The 24,372-nt window shown below is 42.2% G+C and overlaps 1 protein-coding gene across 1 annotated transcript; it reads right to left on the reverse strand.

Annotated features, from left to right (window-relative positions):
- Window positions 1–4,136: 4,136 nt before the first annotated feature.
- LOC147003828 (C-type lectin domain family 4 member A-like) lies at window positions 4,137–23,048 on the reverse strand. The gene is made up of 6 exons (XM_085839599.1): window positions 22,861–23,048; window positions 20,177–20,290; window positions 16,960–17,061; window positions 13,556–13,707; window positions 12,240–12,355; window positions 4,137–4,663 (listed from the first exon to the last, which is right to left on the reverse strand). The coding sequence occupies exons 1-6, from the start codon at window positions 22,964–22,966 to the stop codon at window positions 4,516–4,518; spliced, it is 738 nt and encodes a 245-aa protein (XP_085695725.1). The 5' UTR covers window positions 22,967–23,048; the 3' UTR covers window positions 4,137–4,515.
- Window positions 23,049–24,372: the final 1,324 nt, after the last annotated feature.

A 24,372-nucleotide genomic window follows, 5' to 3' on the forward strand; every position in this document is an offset into this window, starting at 1 on the left:
AAATAATCTCATTAATCAATATTATTTGCACTAGGGTTGAATTGGATTCTTACAGTCTAAACGTAGAGACCAACCAGAAATACACAGGCAGTCCCAGATCCAGCAAATGGATTTAGGTGATGAAATGAAGTAACTCTATTCTGATAAAAGATTAACAGGGCATCAACCTTTTTGTGCAATAGTTCATAGTTAATAGAATGCAACCACAATATGAAGTTATAATTTACATTGTGTGTGTGTGTGTGTGTGTGTGTGTGTGTGTGTGTGTGTGTGTGTGTGTGTAAAGAGAGCGAGAGAGAGAAGTGCATGGAACTTATAATACGTGGAATTGGTTTGGGGGCTTTTTGTTGTTGTTTGGGGGGGGCTTAGATTTATTTTATGTATATGAGTATACCATCACTGTCTTCAGCCACACCAGAAAAGGGCATCGGATCCCATTACAGATGGTTGTGAACCACCATAGAGTTGCTGGGAATTGAACTCAGGACCTCTGGAAAAACAGTCAGTTGTCTTAACCGCTAAGCCATCTCTCCAGCCCTGGTTTTGTTTTTTTGTTTCTGAATTCAGATTTACAATTTGAAATGAGTATGTTTAATATGCCATAAGATAAAATCAACATGGAGAATTTCCATGAAGAACTGGATTTTTTTTTTCCTTAAGCAAACAGTGAAAGTTAAGAGCTGAAGAATGAACTGACTGCCATTAAGTACTCAATGGCTGGGTAATGCCACCTGCAGGGACACATCTGTAAGTGTGGAGAAGCCAGAGACCACAGGCCTTGCTGACTTCGCGTTGGTGTTTGGAGTGGTGCTTTCCTGTGAACACAGCAGCTGCTGCTGCAAGGCACTAGATCCAGACTTGATGCTCAGACCTAAGCCAGTCTGAGATCGCTGGAAGAAGAGGCTGAGCCTTCCTACACAGGAAAAGCTCTTGAGATGCCAGTGCAGAGCACTCCGGCTGCTATGGCCACCTGGCCCTACATGGAGCAACAGCATCCACAGCAAGCCCTGAGCAAGGTGCACAGGGCCAGTGTGGTGCTGAGCAACATGCAGGGTCCTTGAGGCTGTAACCGGTGCTAGCGCACTGTGGCAAGAGCCTGGCCAGTGCAAGCACTTCAGGCATGCAGGTGGCAGCTGCCGCCTTTGCCCTCCTCCTCTCAGCATCTCCCTGAAGACACTACATAGACCAGAAGCTCTAGGACCTGCTGAGGATGACTGCACCCTTCTCCAGATTCACCACTCTCCCAGCCCCCAGTTCCCACACAACATTGTTGGGTACCCACCAGGAAAGTGGTGGCCTCACGCTACATCTTCACCCAGTAGCCTTCCTAAGGTGCCTAGGGAAACTGGAAGAACGGGAGCCCCTGTGGCTGGTGGCGCTACTAGGGTCTCCCCCTCTTCCTCACTGTGTGGACCTTAGATACAAAGGAGCCCGGTGCTCAGCACTCTCCCATCTCCCTATGCACGCTGCCCATCTGGTCGTTGGGCTGAGCAACTTTTGCCTGCTGGATGTGTTTTCAGGCTTCTAGTCAAGCCGAGGCTATGCAAGAGACAGGCGTTTTCAACATCTGACCCCTGATACTCACCGGGATGCTTGGAAATAGCAGCTATTCTGCAAAATGTGCAAACCAGCCTCTGAGGAAGGTCGCTAGATTGCAGGGCCGTCCCCAGAGCACAGCAATTAGAGTACTCATACACCAGTGCACATTTAAAAACAAGTCTGAACTCAAGTAACAGAAAAGAGAAGCCTGGCCCAGCACCCTCCGCAGACTTTCCCTCAGAAGTAGTTGTAGGAGGTAAACCGCTCACTAGCTACCCTTCCCCTTGGAGGCTGTTCTTTCCCTGGGGTTTGTTACAACAAGTGTCAGGGCTGAAACAGGACATCTTCAGTTAAACACAATCTCTGAATATCTCAGCAGGATGTAGCATCTCCCCACCTCCAGCCCTTCACCAAAACATCTACTGCCCTGGAAGCACAGGCTCCAGGTGACAGGTGGCTGGGTTACTGAGATGGGCTCAGGTGATGGAAAGCCTCCTGGCTCCTGGGTCCTTGCCTCAGAGAACACAAACATTTCTTCTCTGGCCTATAGGGAACCTTCCCTGCCCTGGCATTGTGGGAATTGTCTGGGAATGGCTGGGTTAAAAGAGTTCACTGTTGCCCCAATGTGGCTTAAATTACAAACTACACGTGGCTCTTCACCTGCCACCTCTGCTCCACTTCCTGAACCAAAAGTGAGGCATGTTTTCCATTACTTGGACAGCCTGCGGTCCCCTCCGGGCACTCAAGACCCAGAGGAGGGCAGGTCATGACACCAAGGGGTGTTCAAATACATTAGAAACTGTTCAAATTTGTAGAACTAGAAAGTGACGTGAGTGTGTTTTGCTGTTTTGCAGCAAAAAAGTTCGAAAAGTGTAATGCAATTAAAAACTTGTTCAGGTGTGGGTGGCTGATACCCAACCCCTCAGGCTTAGAGTAACAGCTGAGTTAGTGTTTCTTACAGGACTGTTTGTGGATCTAGGCTCACCAGGGTAGTTTTTACTTTAATATTACTCTCTGTGTAAACACAGACCTTATTTAATTTTGTGACATGCCTGTTTACTTAAAGGTGCTCTGGGGAAAATTAAACAGACAGTGAAATGTGTCCAGCACAGAATACTAGGGCAGTGTGGAGTGGTATTCCACACACTTTTAATCCTAGGACTCAGGAGGGAGATCTCTGAGTTTGAGGCTAGCCTTGTCTACAGAGCCAATTCCAGGACAGCTAAGACTACACAGAGAAACCCTGTCTTGGAAAAAAAAAAATTGTAAGTCCTTTCCCCCTACCCCGGAATTATTGTGTAAATTCTTCTCTGGGAAGTGAACGAGTAAATCTGACAACACATGAAACCGAAACCTGCATAAAAATGACTTGACTTTGGGTATGGTCAGGAAATCAGTGGCTAGTGAGAGACTTGGCTGCAGCAGCTCTGGAGGGCACATACTGATGAGCGTGTGTGGATAAAGTATGTGTGGGATCTTTACAAGTAAATTTCACAGGAAGAAATACAACAGCAATCTCAAGGAGCTGGGTGTCAGGAGAAATAATACGGTTATGATGGTAAACGGAAAATTTCAGATTAAAGATAAGTTTCGGAGATCCAAAGTGCATTGATCGTGGTGACAATGTAAGACCCCCGAAGCTGGGCCTCCGCTCAAGTCCCAGGATGAGCTGGCCAGCACCCCAGTGTCCCAAGAGAAAACCACACCTGGTGCAAACTGCAAGAGGTTTTATTATCAGCTAGCTGAGGGTGAAGTCCCTCCGCTGCTGTGCAGGGCAGGGAAGTTCGACCCTGAGCGGTGACAGTAGGGGGCTTTTAACAGCTAGCTGAGGAATTGGGAGGGGTTGGGAGGAGAGTTGGGAGGAGTTGGGTGGAGAGTTGGCTACAGCTCCTTTCTGGTGAGGTGGGGAGTGAGCTGCAGCCTCCTCTCAGGCGTCTATCTCCATGTCCTTGGCACAGGAAGGCAGGCATCTCCGGTTGTACAGTATAGAAACAAAAAGGTCTTTTGCTGGCTATAGAGAACAAAGAGCTTCTTTCTAGCTGTATTTTTAAAGATCAGGGAAAACAAGCTTGGGGAACATCTAGGGGCTTTACCTTCCAGGGAGAAACGCTCTAAGTCGGGGTCTCACAACAACAGTCAATGATATTATAGTGTGTGTATGAATTTGTTTAGGAACACCTTAAGCGCTCTTAAATACACAAACACAAGTAAATGGCCACTGTCTTCAGTTACTGTGTAAGTAACCTATAATCATTTCCTAGTATACACACACATCAGATCACCACATCGGGCACAAATGTTTATTTGTTGGTTCTACATCAGCAAAACCAAAGAGAGAAGACAAACAGCAGATGGAGGGCAGAACCACGTCATCCAATCAGTGACTTAAAACCTCTGCAGACAGACAGGCGTTAGGAGAGAGATGCATGAGCTTTCTGTGTGTGCACTAAGGGGTCCCTAGCATAGCATCTGGTGTGGAGAAAAGACTTTCTTTATGAATGAGGAAATGAATGAATGTGTACAAAGGTGAGCTGATGCTCTCATAAATGGAAGGACCAGTTCCCTACCTACCTAAAATTCTGCAGACATCTCTTACACATAATTTACTAAGAAGCTGACTGGTGGTGGTGGTGCATGTCCTTAATTCCAGCACTCAGGAAAACAAAGGCAAGAGGATCTCTGTGAGTTTGAGGTCAGGCTCGTCTATATAGTGAGTTCTAGGACAGCCAGAGGTACATAGTGAAACCCTGTCTCCAAAGAAACGGGGTGGGGGTGGGGGAGAGAGGAAGGCAAGGGGAAAAGATGGAGGGAGGGAGGGGAGGAGAGGAGAGAAGAGAAATCTAAGAATCTGGCTTTCTGATACAATTCCAAGTCCCTGTTTGATTCCTAAGAGGATCAAATGAAGAACTTCCTAGCTGTCTCTATAATTACAGCTTCCATTCCAACCACATCATGAGTCTGTAGAGAATGCTTCATTCATAAGTAGAGCTGCCTCATCTCACAAATCAACCTATGATCGCCATCACAAGGGGCGACACTCCAGCCCCATCCTTTAATGTTTGGATGATAACTTAGCACAACACAAAATTCTGTGTTGCCACTGGGTTCATCAGAGTGCCAGGATCTGAAAGAGAAAAAGATGAAAGTGATTCTCACAGTGATGCTTTGAAAAGGGATAGAGCTCTTCCAGCCGGACCAGCACCAGGGTAGCTAGAGCGCATGGTCAGCTGACACCCTCCAACTAACCACGACCCCCGCCACAGGATTTTGAGACTGCTGGTGAGTGGAACACAGCTTCTGCTCCAATCTTTAAACAGTGACAACGACAACAACTAACCCCAGAGATTACCAGATGGCGAAAGGTAAACGTAATGATCTTACTAACAGAAACCAAGACCACTCACCATCATCAGAACCCAGCACTCCCACTTCGCCCAGTCCAGGGCACCCCAACACACCGGAAAAGCTAGACACGGATCTAAAAGCATATCTCATGATGATGGTAGAGGACTTCAAGAAGGACTTTAATAACACACTTAAAGAAATACAAAGGAACACTGGTAAACAGGTAGAAGACAGTAAAGAGGAAGCACAAAAATCCCTTAAAGAATTGCAGGAGAACACTGCTAAAGAGTTACAAATCCTTAAAGAAAAACAGGATAACATAATCAAACAGGTAGAAGTCCTTACAGAAAAACAGGAAAACACATCCAAACAGATGATGGAAATGAACAAAACCATACTAGACCTAAAAAGGGAAGTAGACACAATAAAGAAAACCCAAAATGAGGCAGCACTGGAGATAGAAACCCTAGGAAAGAAATCTGGAACCATAGATACGAGCATCAGCAACAGAATACAAGAGATGGAAGAGAGAATCTCAGGTGCAGAAGATTCCATAGAGAACATCGGCACAACAATCAAGGAAAATGTAAAATGCAAAAAGATCCTAACTCAAAACATCCAAGAAATACAGGACACAATGAATAGACCAAACCTACGGATAATAGGAGTGGATGAGAATGAAGATTTTCAACTCAAAGGACCAGCAAACATCTTCAACAAAATTATAGAAGAAAACTTCCCAAATCTAAAGAAAGAGATGCCCATAAACATACAAGAAGCCTACAGAACTCCAAATAGACTGGACCAGAAAAGAAATACCTCCCGACACATAATAATCAGAACAACAAATGCTCTAAATAAAGATAGAATACTAAAAGCAGTAAGAGAAAAAGGCCAAGTAACATATAAAGGCAAGCCTATCAGAATTACACCAGATTTCTCACCAGAGACTATGAAAGCCAGAAGATCCTGGACGGATGTTATACAGACACTAAAAGAACACAAACTCCAGCCCAGGCTACTATACCCAGCCAAACTCTCAATTAACATAGATGGAGAAACCAAAGTATTCCACGACAAAACCAAATTCACACATTATCTCTCCACGAATCCAGCCCTTCAAAGGATAATAACAGAAAAAAACCAATATAAGGACAGGAACCACGCCCTAGAAACAACAAGAAGGTAATCCCTCAACAAACCTAAAAGAAGACAGCCACAAGAACAAAATGCCAACTTTAACAACAAAAATAACAGGAAACAACAATTACTTTTCCTTAATATCTCTTAATATCAATGAACTCAACTCCCCGATAAAAAGACATAGACTAACAAACTGGCTACACAAACAAGACCCAACATTTTGCTGCTTACAGGAAACTCATCTCAGAGAAAAAGATAGAAACTACCTCAGAATGAAAGGCTGGAAAACAATTTTCCAAGCAAATGGTAGGAAGAAACAAGCTGGAGTAGCCATTCTAATATCTGATAAGATTGACTTCAAACCCAAAGTCATTAAAAAAGACAGGGAGGGACACTTCATACTCATCAAAGGTAAAATCCTCCAAGAGGAACTATCAATCCTGAATATCTATGCTCCAAATACAAAGGCAGCCACATTCATTAAAGAAACTTTAGTAAATCTCAAAGCACACATTGCACCTCATACAATAATAGTGGGAGACTTCAACACACCACTTTCACCAATGGACAGATCGTGGAAACAGAAACTACACAGGGACACAGTGAAACTAACAGAAGTTATGAATCAAATGGATCTGGCAGATATCTACAGAACATTCTATCCTAAAACAAAAGGATATACCTTCTTCTCAGCACCTCATGGTACCTTCTCCAAAATTGACCACATAATTGGTCACAAAACAGGCCTCAACAGATACAAAAATATTGAAATTGTCCCATGCATCCTATCAGATCACCATGGACTAAGGCTGATCTTCAATAACAAAATAAATAATAGAAAGCCAACCTTCACGTGGAAACTGAACAACACTCTTCTCAATGATACCTTGGTCAAGGAAGGAATAAAGAAAGAAATTAAGGACTTTTTAGAGTTCAATGAAAATGAAGCCACAACATACCCAAACTTATGGGACGCAATGAAAGCATTTCTAGGAGGAAAACTCATAGCTCTGAGTGCCTCCAAAAGGAAACTAGAGAGAGCACACATTAGCTGCTTGACAACATACCTAAAAGCACTAGAACAAAAGGAAGCAAATTCACCCAAGAGGAGTAGACGGCAGGAAATAATCAAACTCAGGGGCGAAATCAACCAAGTGGAAACAAGAAGAACTATTCAAAGAATCAACCAATCAAGGAGCTGGTTCTTTGAGAAAATCAACAAGATAGATAAACCCTTAGCCAGACTCACTAGAGGGCACAGGGAAAGCATCCTAATTAACAAAATCAGAAATGAAAAAGGAGACATAACAACAGATTCTGAAGACATCCAAAACACCATCAGATCCTTCTACCAAAGGCTATACTCAGCAAAACTGGAGAACCTGGATGAAATGGAGAAGTTCCTAGACAGATACCAGGTACCAAAGTTGAATCAAGATCAGGTTAATGATCTAAACAGCCCTATATCCCCCAAAGAAATAGAAGCAGTCATTAATAGTCTCCCAACTAAAAAAAGCCCAGGACCAGATGGGTTTAGTGCAGAGTTCTATCAGACCTTCAAAGAAGATCTAATCCCAGTTCTTCACAAACTATTCCACAAAATAGAAACAGAAGGTACTCTACCCAACTCATTCTATGAAGCCACAATTACTCTGATACCTAAACCACAAAAAGACCCAACAAAGATAGAAAACTTCAGACCAATATCCCTTATGAATATTGATGAAAAATCCTCAATAAAGTTCTTGCTAACCGAATCCAAGAACACATCAAAACAATCATCCATCCTGACCAAGTAGGTTTCATCCCAGGGATGCAGGGATGGTTCAATATACGGAAATCCATCAACGTAATCCAGTATATAAACAAACTCAAAGACAAAAGCCACATGGTCATCTCGTTAGATGCGGAAAAAGCATTTGACAAGATCCAACACCCATTCATGATAAAAGTCTTGGAAAGATCAGGAATTCAAGGCCCATACCTAAACATGATAAAAGCAATCTACAGTAAACCAGTAGCCAACCTCAAAGTAAATGGTGAGAAGCTTGAAGCAATCCCTCTAAAATCAGGGACTAGACAAGGCTGTCCACTTTCTCCATACCTATTCAACATTGTACTTGAAGTCCTAGCTAGAGCAATTCGACAACAAAAGGAGATCAAAGGGATACAAATTGGAAAAGATGAAGTCAAAATATCACTTTTTGCAGATGATATGATAGTATATATAAGTGACCCTAAAAATTCCACCAGAGAACTCCTAAGCCTGATAAACAGCTTCGGTGAAGTAGCTGGATATAAAATTAACTCAAACAAATCAATGGCCTTTCTCTACACACAGAATAAACAGGCTGAGAAAGAAATTAGGGAAACAACACCCTTATCAATAGTCACAAATAATATAAAATATCTTGGCGTGACTCTAACTAAGGAAGTGAAAGATCTGTATAATAAAAACTTCAATTCTCTGAAGAAAGAAATTATAGAAGATCTCAGAAGATGGAAAGATCTCCCATGCTCATGGATTGGCAGGATCAACATTGTAAAAATGGCTATCTTGCCAAAAGCAATCTACAGATTCAATGCAATCCCCATCAAAATTCCAAATCAATTCTTCAACGAATTAGAAAGTGCAATCTGCTAATTCATCTGGAATAACAAAAAACCTAGGATAGCAAAAACTCTTCTCAAGAATAAAAGAACCTCTGGTGGAATCACCATGCCGGACCTAAAGCTTTACTACAGAGCAATTGTGATAAAAACTGCATGGTACTGGTATAGTGACAGACAAATAGACCAATGGAATAGAATTGAAGACCCAGAAATGAACCCACACACCTACGGTCACTTGATCTTCCACAAGGGAGCTAAAAACATCCAGTGGAAGAAAGACAGCATTTTCAACAAATGGTGCTGGCACAACTGGTTGTTAACATGTAGAAGAATGCGAATCGATCCATTCCTATCTCCTTGTACTAAGGTCAAGTCTAAGTGGATCAAGGAACTTCACATAAAACCAGAGACACTGAAACTTATAGAGGAGAAAGTGGGGAAAAGCCTTGAAGATATGGGCACAGGGGAAAAATTCTTGAATAGAACAGTAATGGCTTGTGCTGTAAGATCGAGAATTGACAAGTGGGACCTCATGAAACTGCAAAGCTTCTGCAAGGCTAAAGACACCATCAATAAGACAAAAAAAACACTAACAGATTGGGAAAGGATCTTCACCTATCCTAAATCAGATAAGGGACTAATATCCAATATATATAAAGAACTCAAGAAGGTGGACTCCAGAAAGTCAAATAACCCCATTAAAAAATGGGGCTCAGAACTGAACAAAGAATTCTCACCTGAGGAATACCGAATAGCAGAGAAGCACCTGAAAAAATGTTCAACATCCTTAATCATCAGGGAAATGCAAATCAAAACAACCCTGAGATTCCACCTCACACCAGTCAGAATGGCTAAGATCAAAAATTCAGGTGACAGCAGATGCTGGCGAGGATGTGGAGAAAGAGGAACACTCCTCCATTGTTGGTGGGATTGCAAGCTTGTACAACCACTCTGGAAATCAGTCTGGCGGTTGCTTAGAAAATTGGACATAGTACTACCGGAGGATCCAGCAATACCTCTCCTGGGCATATATCCAGAAGATGTCCCAACCGGTAAAAAGGACACATGCTCCACTATGTTCATAGCAGCCCTATTTATAATAGCCAGAAGCTGGAAAGAACCCAGATGTCCCTCAACAGAGGAATGGATACAGAAATTATGGTACATTTACACAATGGAGTACTACTCAGCGATTAAAAAGAATGAATTTATGAAATTCCTAGCCAAATGGATGGACCTCGAGGGCATCATCTTGAGTGAAGTAACACAATCACAAAAGAACTCACACAATATGTATTCACTGATAAGTGGATATTAGCCCAAAACTTAGGATACCCAAGATATAAGATACAATTTGCTAAACGCATGAAACTCAAGAAGAATGAAGACCAAAGTGTGGACACTGTGCCCCTTCTTAGAATTGGGAACAAAACACCCTGGGAAGGAGTTACAGAGACAAAGTTCGTAGCTGTGATGAAAGGATGGACCATTTAGAGACTGCCGTATCCAGGGATCCATCCCATAAGCAGCTTCTAAACGCTGACACCATTGCATACACTAGCAAGATTTTGCTGAAAGGACCCAAATATAGCTGTCTCTTGTGAGACGATGCTGGGGCCTAGCAAACACAGGAGTGGATGTTCACAGTCAGCTATTGGATGTATCACAGGGCTCCCAATGGAGAAGCTAGAGAAAGTACCCAAGGAGCTAAAGGGATCTGCAACCCTATTGTTGGAACAACATGATGTACTAACCAGAACCCCGGAGCTCTTGTCTCTAGCTGCATATGTATCGAAAGATGGCCTAGTCGGCCATCACTGGAAAGAGAGGCCCATTGGACTTGCAAACTTTATATGCCCCAATATAGGGGAATGCCAGGGCCAAAAGAATGGGAATGGGTGGGTAGGGAAGTGGGGGGCGCTATGGGGGACTTTTGGGATAGCATTGGAAATGTAACTGAGGAAAATATGTAATAAAAATATTAAAAATTAAAAAAAAAGAAAAGGGATAGAGGCACTAATTAGCAGACTGAAAGCCGGGAGTGGACTTGTAGAAATCAAGGTCACTTATGTCCTAGTCACTCCTCCTCCACTACTCATGCAGTTTCTCCTCCACTTGAATCTCCAGCATTTCCCTTGAAAATTGAGGCCACAGCAGACAATTATCACACCTTATTGTATTACATATTCACCAGCAAGCATCTCAAAGTCTCACCTCTATTTGATCATCCCTACATCCCGTCTAAGAATTTCTTATCCAATGAAAATATTTCACATTGGTATCATGAGCCAATTATTTGATTTTTTAAAAAAAATAACATTTTTATTTACTATTTGAAAATATAATACAATATATTTTGATCATATTCTTCCACGTTCTCAACTTCTTCCAGATCCTCCTCAAACTCTCTACTCACCCAACTTCTTTCTCATTCTTTAAAAAAAAAAAAAAATGGGGGGGGTCTATTTTATTCCTAAGCTTGGGACCGGCCCTGGAGTATGGTTGATACACCCAGTAACACTCTATTGGAGAAAACTGATTTTCCTTCTCCCAGAAGCTATCAGTTGGGAGTAGCTTCTTGGTTAGGGTGCGGCTTTGTGTCTACTTCCCCTCCTCCGTGCTGGGATTTTGTCTAGTTTAAGCTTATGCAGTTCCCGTGCATGCTGCCTTAGTCTCTGTGCTTCTGCCCTTTTAAGTGGAATGATTTAGAACATAAGGTACTAATTACAATATACAGATCTCCTACTTATATACCTTGAGCAAGTAATTGAATTTCTGATATTCTCAGTACCCTATCTTAAGATTTGGGGCGGGGCGTTGGTGGCGCACGCCTTTAATCCCAGCACTCGGGAGGCAGAAGCAGGCGGATTTCTGAGTTCGAGGCCAGCCTGGTCTACAGAGTGAGTTCCAGGACAGCCAGGGCTACACAGAGAAACCCTGTCTGGAAAAACCAAAAAAAAAATACAGTTACCATCACCATATATTTCATTCTCTAGATAGAAAAACCAAGATAATAATGCACTAAAAAGTAAGTTTTAAATATATATATACATTAAACATAAATAAGCCTATCAGAACTAGGATGCTTTGAATTTGAGAAATATCACCTTTTAATAATCAACTATGATTGTAGCAAGAATTTTTTTAATCAAGATATAAACAGATCTAGGTAACAGAAAAATTACCTAGATCTGAGGGCCTTGGTAGAAATAAACCTGAATCAATTACTGAGATTCTTCAAACTCAATGTCCTCATCTCTAAAAGAGAAAATGGTAATGTCTTCCTCACAATATGTGATTAAACACATTAACAATCCAGGCCATGGTGGTGTGCATCCTTGATTCCAGCTCTTGGGAGGCAGAGGTAGGAGGATCTCTGAGTTTGAGGCCAGCCTGGTCTACAGAGTGAGATCCAGGGCAGCCAGGGCTACAAAATAATACATGCATACATACATACATACTTATTTACTTACATAAAACAAAAATAAAATTATTGAGCCTAGTACAAAGCAACTAAAACAAGAGTAAGCTAGTTCAGTCCTATAATCCAACACATTAAATTCCCTGCATGACACAGGATTCCTCAGCTCTAGACTTACGTGGCATTTTGATCGTATGGTGTCTGATCAACCCACTGCCATTGTCCATGGCCCTTTGGATCTGACAGCCCCACATAATATGCAGCACGAGGGTTCAGAGTGTTGGTAATGAAATCCTAAAGGGAAAAAAAGAAAGAGAACTCAGCTTGGATTGAGTAGGTTGGTTAGTTCCGAGATTGCTTGCTTGCTTGCTTGCTTGCTTGCTTGCTTGCTTGCTTGCTTGCTTGCTTGCTTGCTTGCTTGTTGAGCTATTGGAAATTGAAGGCTTACTGAGAGAGGGACAGTCAGCTTCAAGGATGCAGCTCCCTGATATTCCATCCATGTTCCCAAAGATGGCCTTACAATTATGTACATAGTGGCAACAGCAAAAGGACTCAATGGATTTAAAATAATTTTTAAGAACATAGTGTGTTCTTAAAGGGGGGAGTAGAGGTTGGGGAATAGGGGACAAGTTGGAAAGGAAGGGAGTGGGAGGGCTTGATCAAATATTTTATACATCTATATATCAAACAATAAAATACTTTATTTAATTCTTTACTTCTTTCAGGTATAGAAATGTGTGAGGATAGCATGGTCATTGACACAGATTTACAAAATAGAATGAGCAAATCAGAGTTGCTAGCATGCCAGTGTTTTTAAACATGTTCTTTAAATCTATATTAATATATAATGAATACAGGTACAGGGTAATATTTCATCTGAGTTCTTTATGACTGCACAAATATAAGAAGAAAATGACAGTATGTAAAATCTGTCCCTTGAGGAGCCCACTCACATTACATATGAAAGCAATCTCTATCCTCCATCCTAAAGAACTGCTAGCTGAGTGATGCTTCCTTCCTTCACTAAGAGTTGGCATTCCTCAAAGCTGTACCTGGGAGAAAATCTACAGATGTCATCGTTTTCTTTCCTCAGCTTTAAAGATTCTTTAATCTCATTCCTGACTGGCTTTTCAGAATTCAACTTTATTTCCTATTCAGCTTCGCAGGCCTCTCTGGTGTGCAGTTAATGTGAAACATTAGCATATCAAAATCACAAACTGGCATTTCAGGCAGAACATGTTATCCTTTAACCCTCGTGAGTTGAACCCTTATGATGGCACAGTCTTGTAGGGTTGTTTAGATCCATTGAAGTGGGACCAAGATGTAGAAGGCAAATGTTAAAGCAACCATTCCTGCCTATCTGATAGAAAGCTTTCTGCCACAGCACACACACACACACACACACACACACACACACACACATATCAACTTCCTCTTAATAGAAACAGGCAGACAGCATGCCAGGCCCAGGTCCCCGTCTCTCCCAGGATGCACCTGCTCTTCCTGGCTCTGGATCACCAGCAGATGAGCACCCCTGAGGGAGCACTTCTCCTCACTCTTACTCCAGGATGCAGTGTCACGGGAAGTGAAGTAGCAGTGGGAATCAAATGGATTCCAATTCTTTGGACAACAGCTCCAGACTTTGTCTTTATTGGAAGAAGGAGATGTAAAGACAAAGCACAGTATTTAAATAAGCATAACACAAAAATAATACCAAGGACTAGGAAGAAAGTAACTCATCATGTCAAGAACCAGAAGGTTTTCAAACTTAAAAAAAAAAGAAAAGAAAAGAAAGAGTAATAGAGAGCCGGGCGTGGTGGCGCACGCCTTTAATCCCAGCACTCGGGAGGCAGAGGCAGGTGGATTTCTGAGTTCGAGGCCAGCCTGGTCTACAAAGTGAGTTCCAGGACAGCCAGGGCTATACAGAGAAACCCTGTCTCGAAAAACCAAAAAAAAAAAAAAGAGTAATAGATAGCAAGAAGCAAGATAAACACCCCTCCAAGATAAACACCCCTCCAAGATAAACACCCCTTCAAGATAAACACCCCTCCAAGATAAACACCCCTCCAAGATAAACACCCCTTCAAGATAAACACACCTGCAAGATAAACACCCCTCAAGATAAACACCCCTCCAAGACTCTGGGAACATCATGGAAGAGGGAGCGGAAAGAATGTAAGGGCCAGAGGATGGGAAGGAGTGTTGACTTCTGGACACCACATGACTGCTGCACATTAGAAACTTTCAGTGGTGGTGAACCACACAAGACTGAGCAAATCACCTACTCTCTCTAGAGCTCAGCAGTTTAAGGTTGCAGAATGAGGAAGTCATGTTTTTCTTCAGTGGGGTACACACTGATACATTGCCCTTATCAAGTAATTAACCACCCCACCCCACCATGCTGGTGTGACTCACAGAAAGAAAGACAGGAAAGTGAGAGGAAGAAGAGGAGAGGTAATTTGAAACAAAGAAGGATCTTGGTAGGAAAGCACAGGGAATTAAAAGAGGATAATAGGGGACTTTGATCAAAGAATATTTATTAAAGCAGAAAGATAACAATAATATTAGAATTTTCTGAACAAGCTTTAAAGCACTCATGATAAAAGTGCTTCAGTGAGCATGATAACCTGCAGGGTGCAATCGTGGCATGAATACCTTAGTGGTAAACAACACCTCTCTAATTGGACTTAAGATCCACTCAACAAGAGGGAAATCATGTCTGGTACTAGAAATCTAGCTAACTATCCAGAGTTAGTAAAGTCACAGATCTTGGAGAAGATCCTACAACTAACACCTTGTTAAACCAGCATAATCCCTAACTTCAGTCTAAATATTTATCCTTATCCCACATATAAGTGTAGTCCTCACTCCTCATCAAGGAAACTTCCCTAAGCAACACAAACAGATCATTACAGAAAACCACAACCAATCAAAATGCAGAGTTATGGAGCCCATTTCCAAGAAAACACCTAGAAAACAATCCCAGCACCTAAGGCTCAGGGATCCTTTGGATAAGAGAGGTGGAAAGAGTGTAAGGCTGAGAGGAACAGGGAATTTACTATGGGATTGTGTCTCCTAGAAATGTCAGAACTACACCTGTAAAGTCTCACCAGCATGACTGCCCACGCATGAGCTGAACAAGAACGACATTAGACCAGTTAACCTGGGGTGTGAGGCATGGAGTCTCCAAGGACTCAACCCACACAAAGAATTATAGGCAACTAAGGAATACTAAGAGTGGGTGAAACAGACTTCCTCAGGGAAGAGTATACCCACTGGTTCTCTAATACCAAATGGTCAGCCCTGAAAACCAGCATACAATTAACATTATACATAATGAGCAGGTTGTACTTCAAGGGGAGCATTCGGGAATATACAGACAGACAGGCAGACAGACAGACAAGATACATATGTAACAACAAATTAATAAAAAAAAGAGGCCATGAATTTGAGAGAGCACAGGGAGGGCTTGGAGGGAGGAAAGAAGAAAATTAAGTAATTGTAATCTCAAAAAATAAAAGAAATAACTTAAAGTGTTTCAATGAGAAGAAAGAAGAGACAGACATCTTGGGAAAAAAAATAAAAGCCAGAAAAGATGCAGATGTCAATAAGAATCAAAATGGAATTTTTTTTCCTTGAAAAATGCAGAGGACGCACCTAATCATGCAGAGACTTGATCTACAAGAGTGGGGGGGATACTGGTGGGGTGGGGGAGTCACACTCTCAGAGGTGAAGGGGGATGGGAGGAGTAGCCCTGGGAGGGGGGACTTGGAGGGGAAAGCATATGGGATATAAATACATAAATAAATGTTTTAAAATCTGTATTAAAAAATGCAATGACCTTTTCCATTTACAATAGATGGCACTGATAGCAGAATGAAGGGGGCAGAGAAATCAATGAATTGTCAAACAGAATAATAAAAAAAAAAATACCAACTTAACAACAAAAATGAAATACACAGATAAAAGAACCACAGCCTCATATTATGATCCCAAATGTGTATAAAGCAGATAACACAGGACCAAGATATAAAAAGTGTAAACTGACACATGGGCAAAGAGAAATGAGGCACTCCAGGGCGGAGAAAACCACTCAGAAAAACAGGAAGAGTGTAAAAGGGCATTTCCCAACATGCTGAAAACAATTCATAAGTAGGTAAATAAGACAAAACAAGAAAAAATCTTAGAACTCCTGTACACTTCTAAATGACTATATCTCAAACATCAAGGTCTATTTTTACAACATATGAACTTGGCTGGGGATGTAGCTGAGTTAGGACATTCACCTAGTGAGCAAGAAGCTCTGGGTTCCATGCACAGCACATCATAAAACCCAATGTGATGGTGAACACGTGCAATCACAGGACTAGGAAGGTGGAGGCAGGAGGATCCAAAGTTTATGCCATCTTCAGCTTGAGACCAGCCGAGGCTGCATGGATCTCTTATCACAACATAAAATGGAACTGAACAAAAATGAAAATACGATATGTCAAAACTTGTAGTACACTACTCTTCAAAGAAAGGATCCGGGGTTACACAGGCTGAGAGGAGGCTGAGGGAAGAGTCTATCATCGTGAGTCTAGGATAGAGCCTTTTTAAACCCCAGGAGGAAGGAAACAGTGTTGAAAGTGAAATGTCGAAGGGGGAGAAAGACCAACAAGATGTGTATCAAATTATAATATAAAATAAATGTTCTTGGGTACATGTAGACACCAATGACTGAGTACAGTAATGATGGGTAGAAAAGATGAATCTCATATGCATAAGAATTGCAAAATATTGCGTTGCTAGGTCTAATGGCTAACAATCCACTTCTGAGGATGCTGCCCTGGAAATGCTTGTGTAGGGTGCTTACACTCAATGTTTGACAAACGGATTCCAGGCATATTAAGTTTTACCTTCCACAGACGAGTGGTTTTTTACACAATGCAATCTTGCGTGATTCAGTCGTTCTAGAGTATATTTTTCTTCAAGGAGATCAGAATACATTCGAAACAAAACTGGAGGGAAAAAAAAGAATAAATGATACTCCTTTTCCTGGTAGCGTTATAATTTTACTCGTTGCTCATTTCTTTCCCTCTACTCCCATCAGCCACACCTTTTGTTGTTGTTGTTACGTGTTTCTTTGAGGCAGTGTCTAGCTGTATAACCCAGACTAGTCTCACGCAATTTCCTGCCTCCCTATCCAGAGAACTAGGAGACATGAGCCTTCTGGCTCTTAGTCAGTGAATCAAGACTGTCATGTTAATTCCAACTTAAAACTAACTCACAGACACAAATTGGGCAGATAGGGAACTGGGGGTGGATGTGGGAGGAATTAGGGGAAAGAATATGAATGAATATGATTAGAATACATTGTATGAAATCCTCAATTAATAGAAATATATTTTAAAAATTAAAAAAGAAGGAAATGTACATGTCTGTGCTTTGTAATGAACATGCTTTGTCTTGTTTTGTTCTGTTCTGGTTTTTAACTAACTGATCTGTCCCTTTATAACTGGGGGCTTTTCTCTTTCCCCTTTGTGTCCTATGTGCTCCTTGACCCACCACATTCTGGCTTTTGCTTCTATTTCACTGAGACCATCCTGGCACGATGGTGCCTACCTATAATCCAAAAGCTGGGGGAGGTGGAGACAGGAGGATTGCCAACTCCAAGCCAGCTTGAACTAGGTATCCGTCTAAGTCTTTTTCAGCCCCAGTCTGCTTCCCAGGTGTACCCGGTTCAAGTAGGCTGCAGATCGGCTTGCAACAAAGTTAAAATCCAGTCTGAGCTACAAAGCTGGACAGTGATTTTTAAAAAATCATTGAAATAGATTATCAATAACATTCAGAGCACCTGTTCTCTGCCTTGCTCTTGGACTTGACCACAATTTCTTCCCTCTCAGCTCACAGGACACTGCTGTTTGCCCTGGCCTGTCTTGCCGTCACTTCTTATTGTCTTTCACAATCTCTCCCTCCATCCACCTCTCTAGAAATGCAACACTCCTCACTTCCCAGTCACTATCCTTCCTTCTCACACTAAACACTCTTTCCAAGGGATGGGCATGATTCCCATGCTCTCACCTGCTGCCTGAATGTGAAGGACTTGAAACCCTCAGATCTTCCCTCCTGAAGGTGGGAATTTGCAAACCTCCCTCACTCACATGCTCACTAAACATGACAGTTGAGGATAAACTCAACACATTCAAAATCCAAATCAGTATCTGCTATCCTCACCTGGTTTTGTCCACCCGCGTGACCACATCACAGCCAAGTCTGCCAAGTCCAGGTGTTGGAGTGGCTTCACTTCTCTGGTCCCTTCATCCCCAGATCTTGATGTTCATCAAGCCTCTCCCGCCCCCACTCCCCCCAGGCTCTGTCTCCTTTACCATCCTTCACAGACACTATCCTTGGGTCAGTCTCTGCTGGGTGTTGGTTTGCTTTCTAGCTTTTCTATTGACCTCTAGTTTCTCTATTCCATTTACATGCCAGTTTGACAATGCACTTCTGCGGGTCTAATTTGACCGTTTCCATTCCCTGCCTAAAATTCACCCGTGGTTCCTCCTGACTGTGACACACTATTAAAAAATGCTAATGATTTTTAATATTCCTATATCCATGCTGGCTACTTCCGAATTGAGACTCGGAGAGGCATGACTGACTCTCATCCTATGTCTCGTGCTCCAAGATGTTCAGTGAACAAAGATGGGCTATCCTGATGAACGGGAGAACTGTGGCCATATTGCTCTTGTAATCCCAGGTGACAGTCTCTTCCTTGGAAGCTATGTTGCATGTGGCTGGCCACAGGCATGCGAATGGCTGAGTTCCAAGGGTTTCAGGAGCCTCCTAGCTGATGTCAACATAATCTTCCTAAGCCACAGAAGCATGAAACAAACAAAGAGCAGTCTTAATCTATAAAACTTTAGAGCTGCTTGTTAAGAAGCAAAAGATACTTAAAAGAATGTCTAGCGGAAAAATGCAAACCCTTTTTTGTTTTGAAGACAAGGTCTTACAGCATAGCCAGGCTGGCCTTGAACATACTATGTAGCCCAGGATGGCCTAGAATTTGCAAACCTCCTGCCTCAGTTTCCCAAGTGCTAAGATTATAGGCATGCAACACCATGCCCAGCCCAGACATTTTTTTAGTGCTAACACAGCCCTTTCCCCATTCTGAGTCCTGTTTATGTCTACTGCCTATGACCTCATTCCTTCTTCACTTGGCACTGTGTATTCCAAACAAGCTAGCTTACTCTTTCCCATCTTATACTTCTGGGCCACTGCTGGCCCACACAGGCCTAGACATCACCTCCTCCAACCTTGCCTCAGCCCCCTGTGCTCACACACCCTGCCTGTGCAATACTTCCAATACAATTTTGTAGGTGTCACTTCTCTTGGCCACTCTCTAAACACTTTAAGAGCAAGGCGATTGTTCTCTCTAGACCCTCCAACACACTGTCCAACACACAGTAGATGGATATCACTAATTATTGAAGGGAAAGATAAAATATATAAAAATATACTAATTTTTTATTATTTTTAGACAAGTAACCACCATGTAGCCCTGGCTGGCCTGAAACTAGAGATCTACCTGCCTCTGCCTCCTGAGTGTTGGGATTAAATTAAAGGCATATGCCAGCATGCCTGGCCTTGCCTTTAAATTTTCTAATAAATTCAGAAAGCTATCATTATATAAAAATCCTCTATTTGTCAAATTAGCTTAGATCTCACATAGTCTGGAGCAGGAACAAAATAATTAGAAGGATTTCCACTGGAGCACTGTCCCTGGAATAGCCTGGTCCATGTCTTCTCATCTCCTACTCATCCCAAAAGATGAACATCTGTGTATCCAATGGGTCTGGCTTCTAAATGCTGCCAAGGAGACACAGATTCATCCTCAGTACTAGAATCCAATGTAGATGCCCCAGTATGTCACTTTGTGGCACCAACAAACATGTATATGATTCTCTAGTGACAAGAAATGATTTTTACAGGAAAGGCATTCTGTAATTAAAAATTCCCAAATGTCTTCCCAAAGAAAGTTTCTTTTTCAGATTTCTTGGGAAAACCACTGTTTCTAATGGTTGCCTCTCTTTGTGCCAGACAGACATTGCTTACTTATTCTGTTGGCATACTTACTGATCAGAGCGACAGAGAACAAGATTGCCAACATCAGGAAAAATATCCACAAGGCAAGAAGCAGCCTGGGAAAGCCAGGATTACTTTTGTGAATAGTGGTCTTCTTTGGGAGAGCTAAAGGAAAAAATAAACTAATTAAATCAGTAATGAATTCTACCATTTCCTCTTCCTTATCGTCTCCCTTTTCTGCCATAATATATTAACAGTACAGACTCTTGTAGTATACTTGGTATTCTATTTACTTGACAATATATTGCAACCTTAAGAAATTAGTTTGTATTTGGGGGACAATTTTATCTTGAAGGAGAGTTTGAGTGTCCCTTTCTCCACCCATACTGGAGAAAGAAAGCAGAACCTCACACATGCTGAATGCAAGCTCTGTTACTAGAGTTAGTAGGGTCTATACTATTTCTGAGATTTTTTTTTTAACTATTTGGATATTTCAGCCAAACAGTGGATGGAGCTTGGGGACTCTTATAGAAGAATAGGAGGAAGGATTGTGGACTCCAAAGGGTCTAAGAACTCCACAGGAAGATCAACAGAGTCAGATAACCTGGACCTTTGGGGCTCTCGGAGTCTGGACACCAACCAAAGAACATACACAGGCTGGGCCTCTCCACTCATATGTAGCAGATGTGCCACTTGACCTTCATGTGGGTCCCAAACAACTGGAGTGGGGGGCTATCCCAAAAGCTGTTGCCTGTATGTGGGATACATTCTTCTAGCTAGGCTGCCTTGTGTCTGGCCTTAGTGGGAGAGGAAGCACCTAGCCTTGCAGAGACTTGAAGTGTCAAGATGGGGAGAGGAGATATCCTGGGGGGCTCTGATCCACTCAGAGAAAATGGGGTGGGGGATTGGGGAAGGACTGTAGGAGGGGATGACCAGGAGGCAAACAATGAGTGGGATGTGAAGTGAATAAGTAAAAAATAAAATAAAATAAAACTGTATAGGAAGGAAACAGTGATGTCCATTGGATAAACATGAAAGCACAACTTTCTATCACTGACAAGAACTCATTAATATCGGTATTTGAGAGAAACGAGTGTGTGTGTGTGTGTGTGTGTGTGTGTGTGTGTGCCCTTTTATAGAGTTTTAAGGTGTACATACATGTGTGCATATTTCCCCATATGACTGATATATCACAATCACTTATTTCTTTTTTTCTTGGTTTTTGTTTTTGATTTTTTTGGGTTTTTTGGTTTTTTGTTTTTTGTTTTTTTTTTTTTTTTCGAGACAGGGTTTCTCTGTATAGCCCTGGCTGTCCTAGAGCTCACTTTGTAGACCAGGCTGGCCTCAAACTCAGAAATCCGCCTGCCTCTGCCTCCCTAGTGCTGGAATTAAAGGCGTGCACCACCAAGCCCGGCACAATCACTTATTTCTGCTCTGTTATTTTCATGAACATTTTTCCGTCAGCATATTTTCTTCTTTAATGTTCTTTATTATGGCTACATAGAACTTTGTTGAATATTGAAATAATCTCCCAAACTGCCTCTAGTATTACTGTGAAGCATGCAAACCCGTCTAAGTCTGTATAAGCATACTTCCCATATTTCTGATATGGTCTAATGTCATCTTTTTATCTGTCTCTTGATTAGAAACCATTTTCTGCGTTGACAGAGACTGAGGGGGGAAGAGGCATAAAAGAGAGAGAGAAAGAACAAGAGAGTAGTGGGGAGGAAGAGGCAAATGTCATAGCTGCTTTCACACTTGGTGAACTTAGATGTGTGGTGTGTATGTGTGTGTGTGCATGTATGTGTATATGCATGTGTGTATATGTGTGTGTGCTGGTGTGTTTGTGTGTTTGTTTATGTGGGTGTGGGTATGTGTGCATGTATGTGTGTATGCATGTATGTGTGTATGCTGCTGTGTGTGTGTATGCATTTGTGGGGGGTATATGAGTGTGTTGGTGTGTGAGTGAGTATGCATTTATATCTGTGTGCATATGTATATACATGTGTGTGTGTGTGTGTGTGTGTGTGCGCGTGCGCGTGTGTGTAGAAATAGATATGTATCATGAAAGCAGAAGAGAGAAAGATTTCAGAAAGGGGAAGGGATGATCAAGAGAGCAAGGAGGGAGGATAGGATAGGGTTAGGGATGTACACAAGGGATAGTGATGACTGTATAAAATGCCAAAATGAATCAAATGGTTGGCTTACACGATAGCTAAAAATTAAATAAAATTCTCTCAGAAATAGTATAGACCCTAGTAACTCTAGCAACAGAGCTTATACTCAGCAAGGGTGAGGCCCTGCTTCCTGTCCCCAGTATGGGTGGAGAAAGGGACACTCAAACTCCCCTTCAAGATAAAACTATCCCCCAAATACCAATATCTGAAAGTTATGACATGCTGTTAAGTAAACAGAAAACAAAGTAATAGATAACATTATTTTCACAGGTAAAGTATCGTTTTACATACATCAAAAAATATGCAGTAGAACTCAGACTTTCTCTAAAGACAGTATCCTGAACTCATTTCTTTGCCCAGTACAAGGCAAAGCCTTTCAAAGCTACTTGACAGACAGTTGAACCTGCTGAATTATCTCCTGTCTCACACCACAGCCTCTGAGACAGCCAGCACCAACATCCCACAGGCCTTGTTCGTAAACACCTTCTTTCATTTCACCATTAGCTTAGAACACCAGAAAATGAGGATTTACTGTTCTGGGGGTGCAGGAAGGTTTACCTGAAGACGAGTCTGAGATGGTACATGAAGATGAGTCTGAGATGATGCCTGAGGAAACAAGTTGATTTTTGAAGTTCACGTCAGTATAAATATTTGGTAATGCCATATTGAGAAGAGACCTGCCTTCTTCAGAGAACCTGTGTCAGTCTTAATATATTTTATATAAACAAGAAATAAACACGGTAAGGATTAATCCAGCATCCAGGATAAGGTGCAGAGACACTTAATGGGCAAGTACCTCTGAGAGTACAGCATGAAAATTTAAAACCACAGGGTGGAACTCTCTCGGCCACAGAGAACCGATCCCCACAACCAGAAAAAAAAAAAAAAAGAATTGCAAGCTTCAAACACATTTGGCATGGATATGCAAACACTGTGAAAAGTGGCCTGAACAGGGAAGAGGAAGAAATAGGAAGGAAAGGAAAAAGAGGAACCAGGCATTAGAGAAGTTTCCCCTGAAACCCGTGCTCTCAGCGCTCCACAGCAGAGTTTGGGCATTTCCACACACAAACGTGATTTCTGCAGCCAACATGAGCTAAAGCTGCCTATAGCTAGAAACAACATTCACTCTAGCCAAACAGCCGAGTTCTGAGCTTTCCATTCTAAGAGGGTCCTTGACCTTGGCATCTTTCTGGCTCTTCAGAATATGCACCACTGTAAGAGAGGGCAGATTTCCAAAGTCTACAACTGGTGTTCCTTCATCTTGAGAGTGAGGAGCTCCTGAAAACCAAGCCAAAGTCCTGGGATGGCTCTGGACTTTGTCTTCTGCTGTGTCGAGTTCCCACCTCTTCTAGCAGTTCTTCTGCTTTCTCCAGATTATTCCCTGGGAGACTCTGGAGGCTGGCAGACTGTGCCTGGCTTTCATCTACCTTCTTCACTCATGCTATGTGCTGCTTTTTAGAGCGTGCACACACAAACACACACACACACACTGCCCCGTATGCATGCTCCCTACACAGACCCTGAGATCATTTCTCCCGAGTGTCTCAAGTTTGTTCTATATCTTCTCAGGAGCATGAGAAGCTCAAGGCACTGGGAGATTAAACCTTATGTGTCTTTCCTGCGGAGTCAACACAGTTCTTCACAACTCAGGAATAGGAGGAAATGCTTTGTCAAGCTTGGCTGTGAAGCATGGGTGCACACACACTCACATACATGCCTGCAACGCACATACCACAGCATCGAGATGCTGTGGGCTGGAAGGAGCAGGTCCTCCTTCAGTGGCAAAGTTGCAATAGACAAGAGAAGCCAAAGAAAAATTAGATACCTGAGGAGAAAAAGGCCAAATGCTAGGAAATCAGCAGCATTCTTAAAATATCTGAAGGATCAGAAACAAACAATAGGTAATTTAAACTGAGTGCTGTGAAATATTTTAAAAGATATCCAAATAACTAGCTCAGAATAAACCAATGAACCATCCACCAATCCAAGGGAGGCCCAGCCCCAGGAAGAACTCACCAGCAGCCACCCAAGAAGGCAGTGATGGATGGTGAGACACAAGGGGCCTGTGCA

This window comes from Mus caroli, unplaced genomic scaffold (assembly GCF_978045245.1).
Source record: "Mus caroli unplaced genomic scaffold, Mus_caroli_1 scaffold_7, whole genome shotgun sequence".
NCBI classification, from domain to species: Eukaryota; Metazoa; Chordata; class Mammalia; order Rodentia; family Muridae; genus Mus; species Mus caroli.

Bases quoted from the DNA above. Each gene is read 5' to 3' on its own strand.
- LOC147003828 (XM_085839599.1), bottom strand. From the start codon at position 22,966: ATGGCATTACCAAATATTTATACTGACGTGAACTTCAAAAATCAACTT. The intron at 17,062-20,176 runs GTAAGTATGCCA...TTTTCCCTCCAG, and splicing joins GTTCTCTGTCGCTCTGATCA to TTTTGTTTCGAATGTATTCT. The intron at 12,356-13,555 runs GTGCATCCTGGG...TTTTCCCTTTAG, and splicing joins TCCAGAGCCAGGAAGAGCAG to GATTTCATTACCAACACTCT.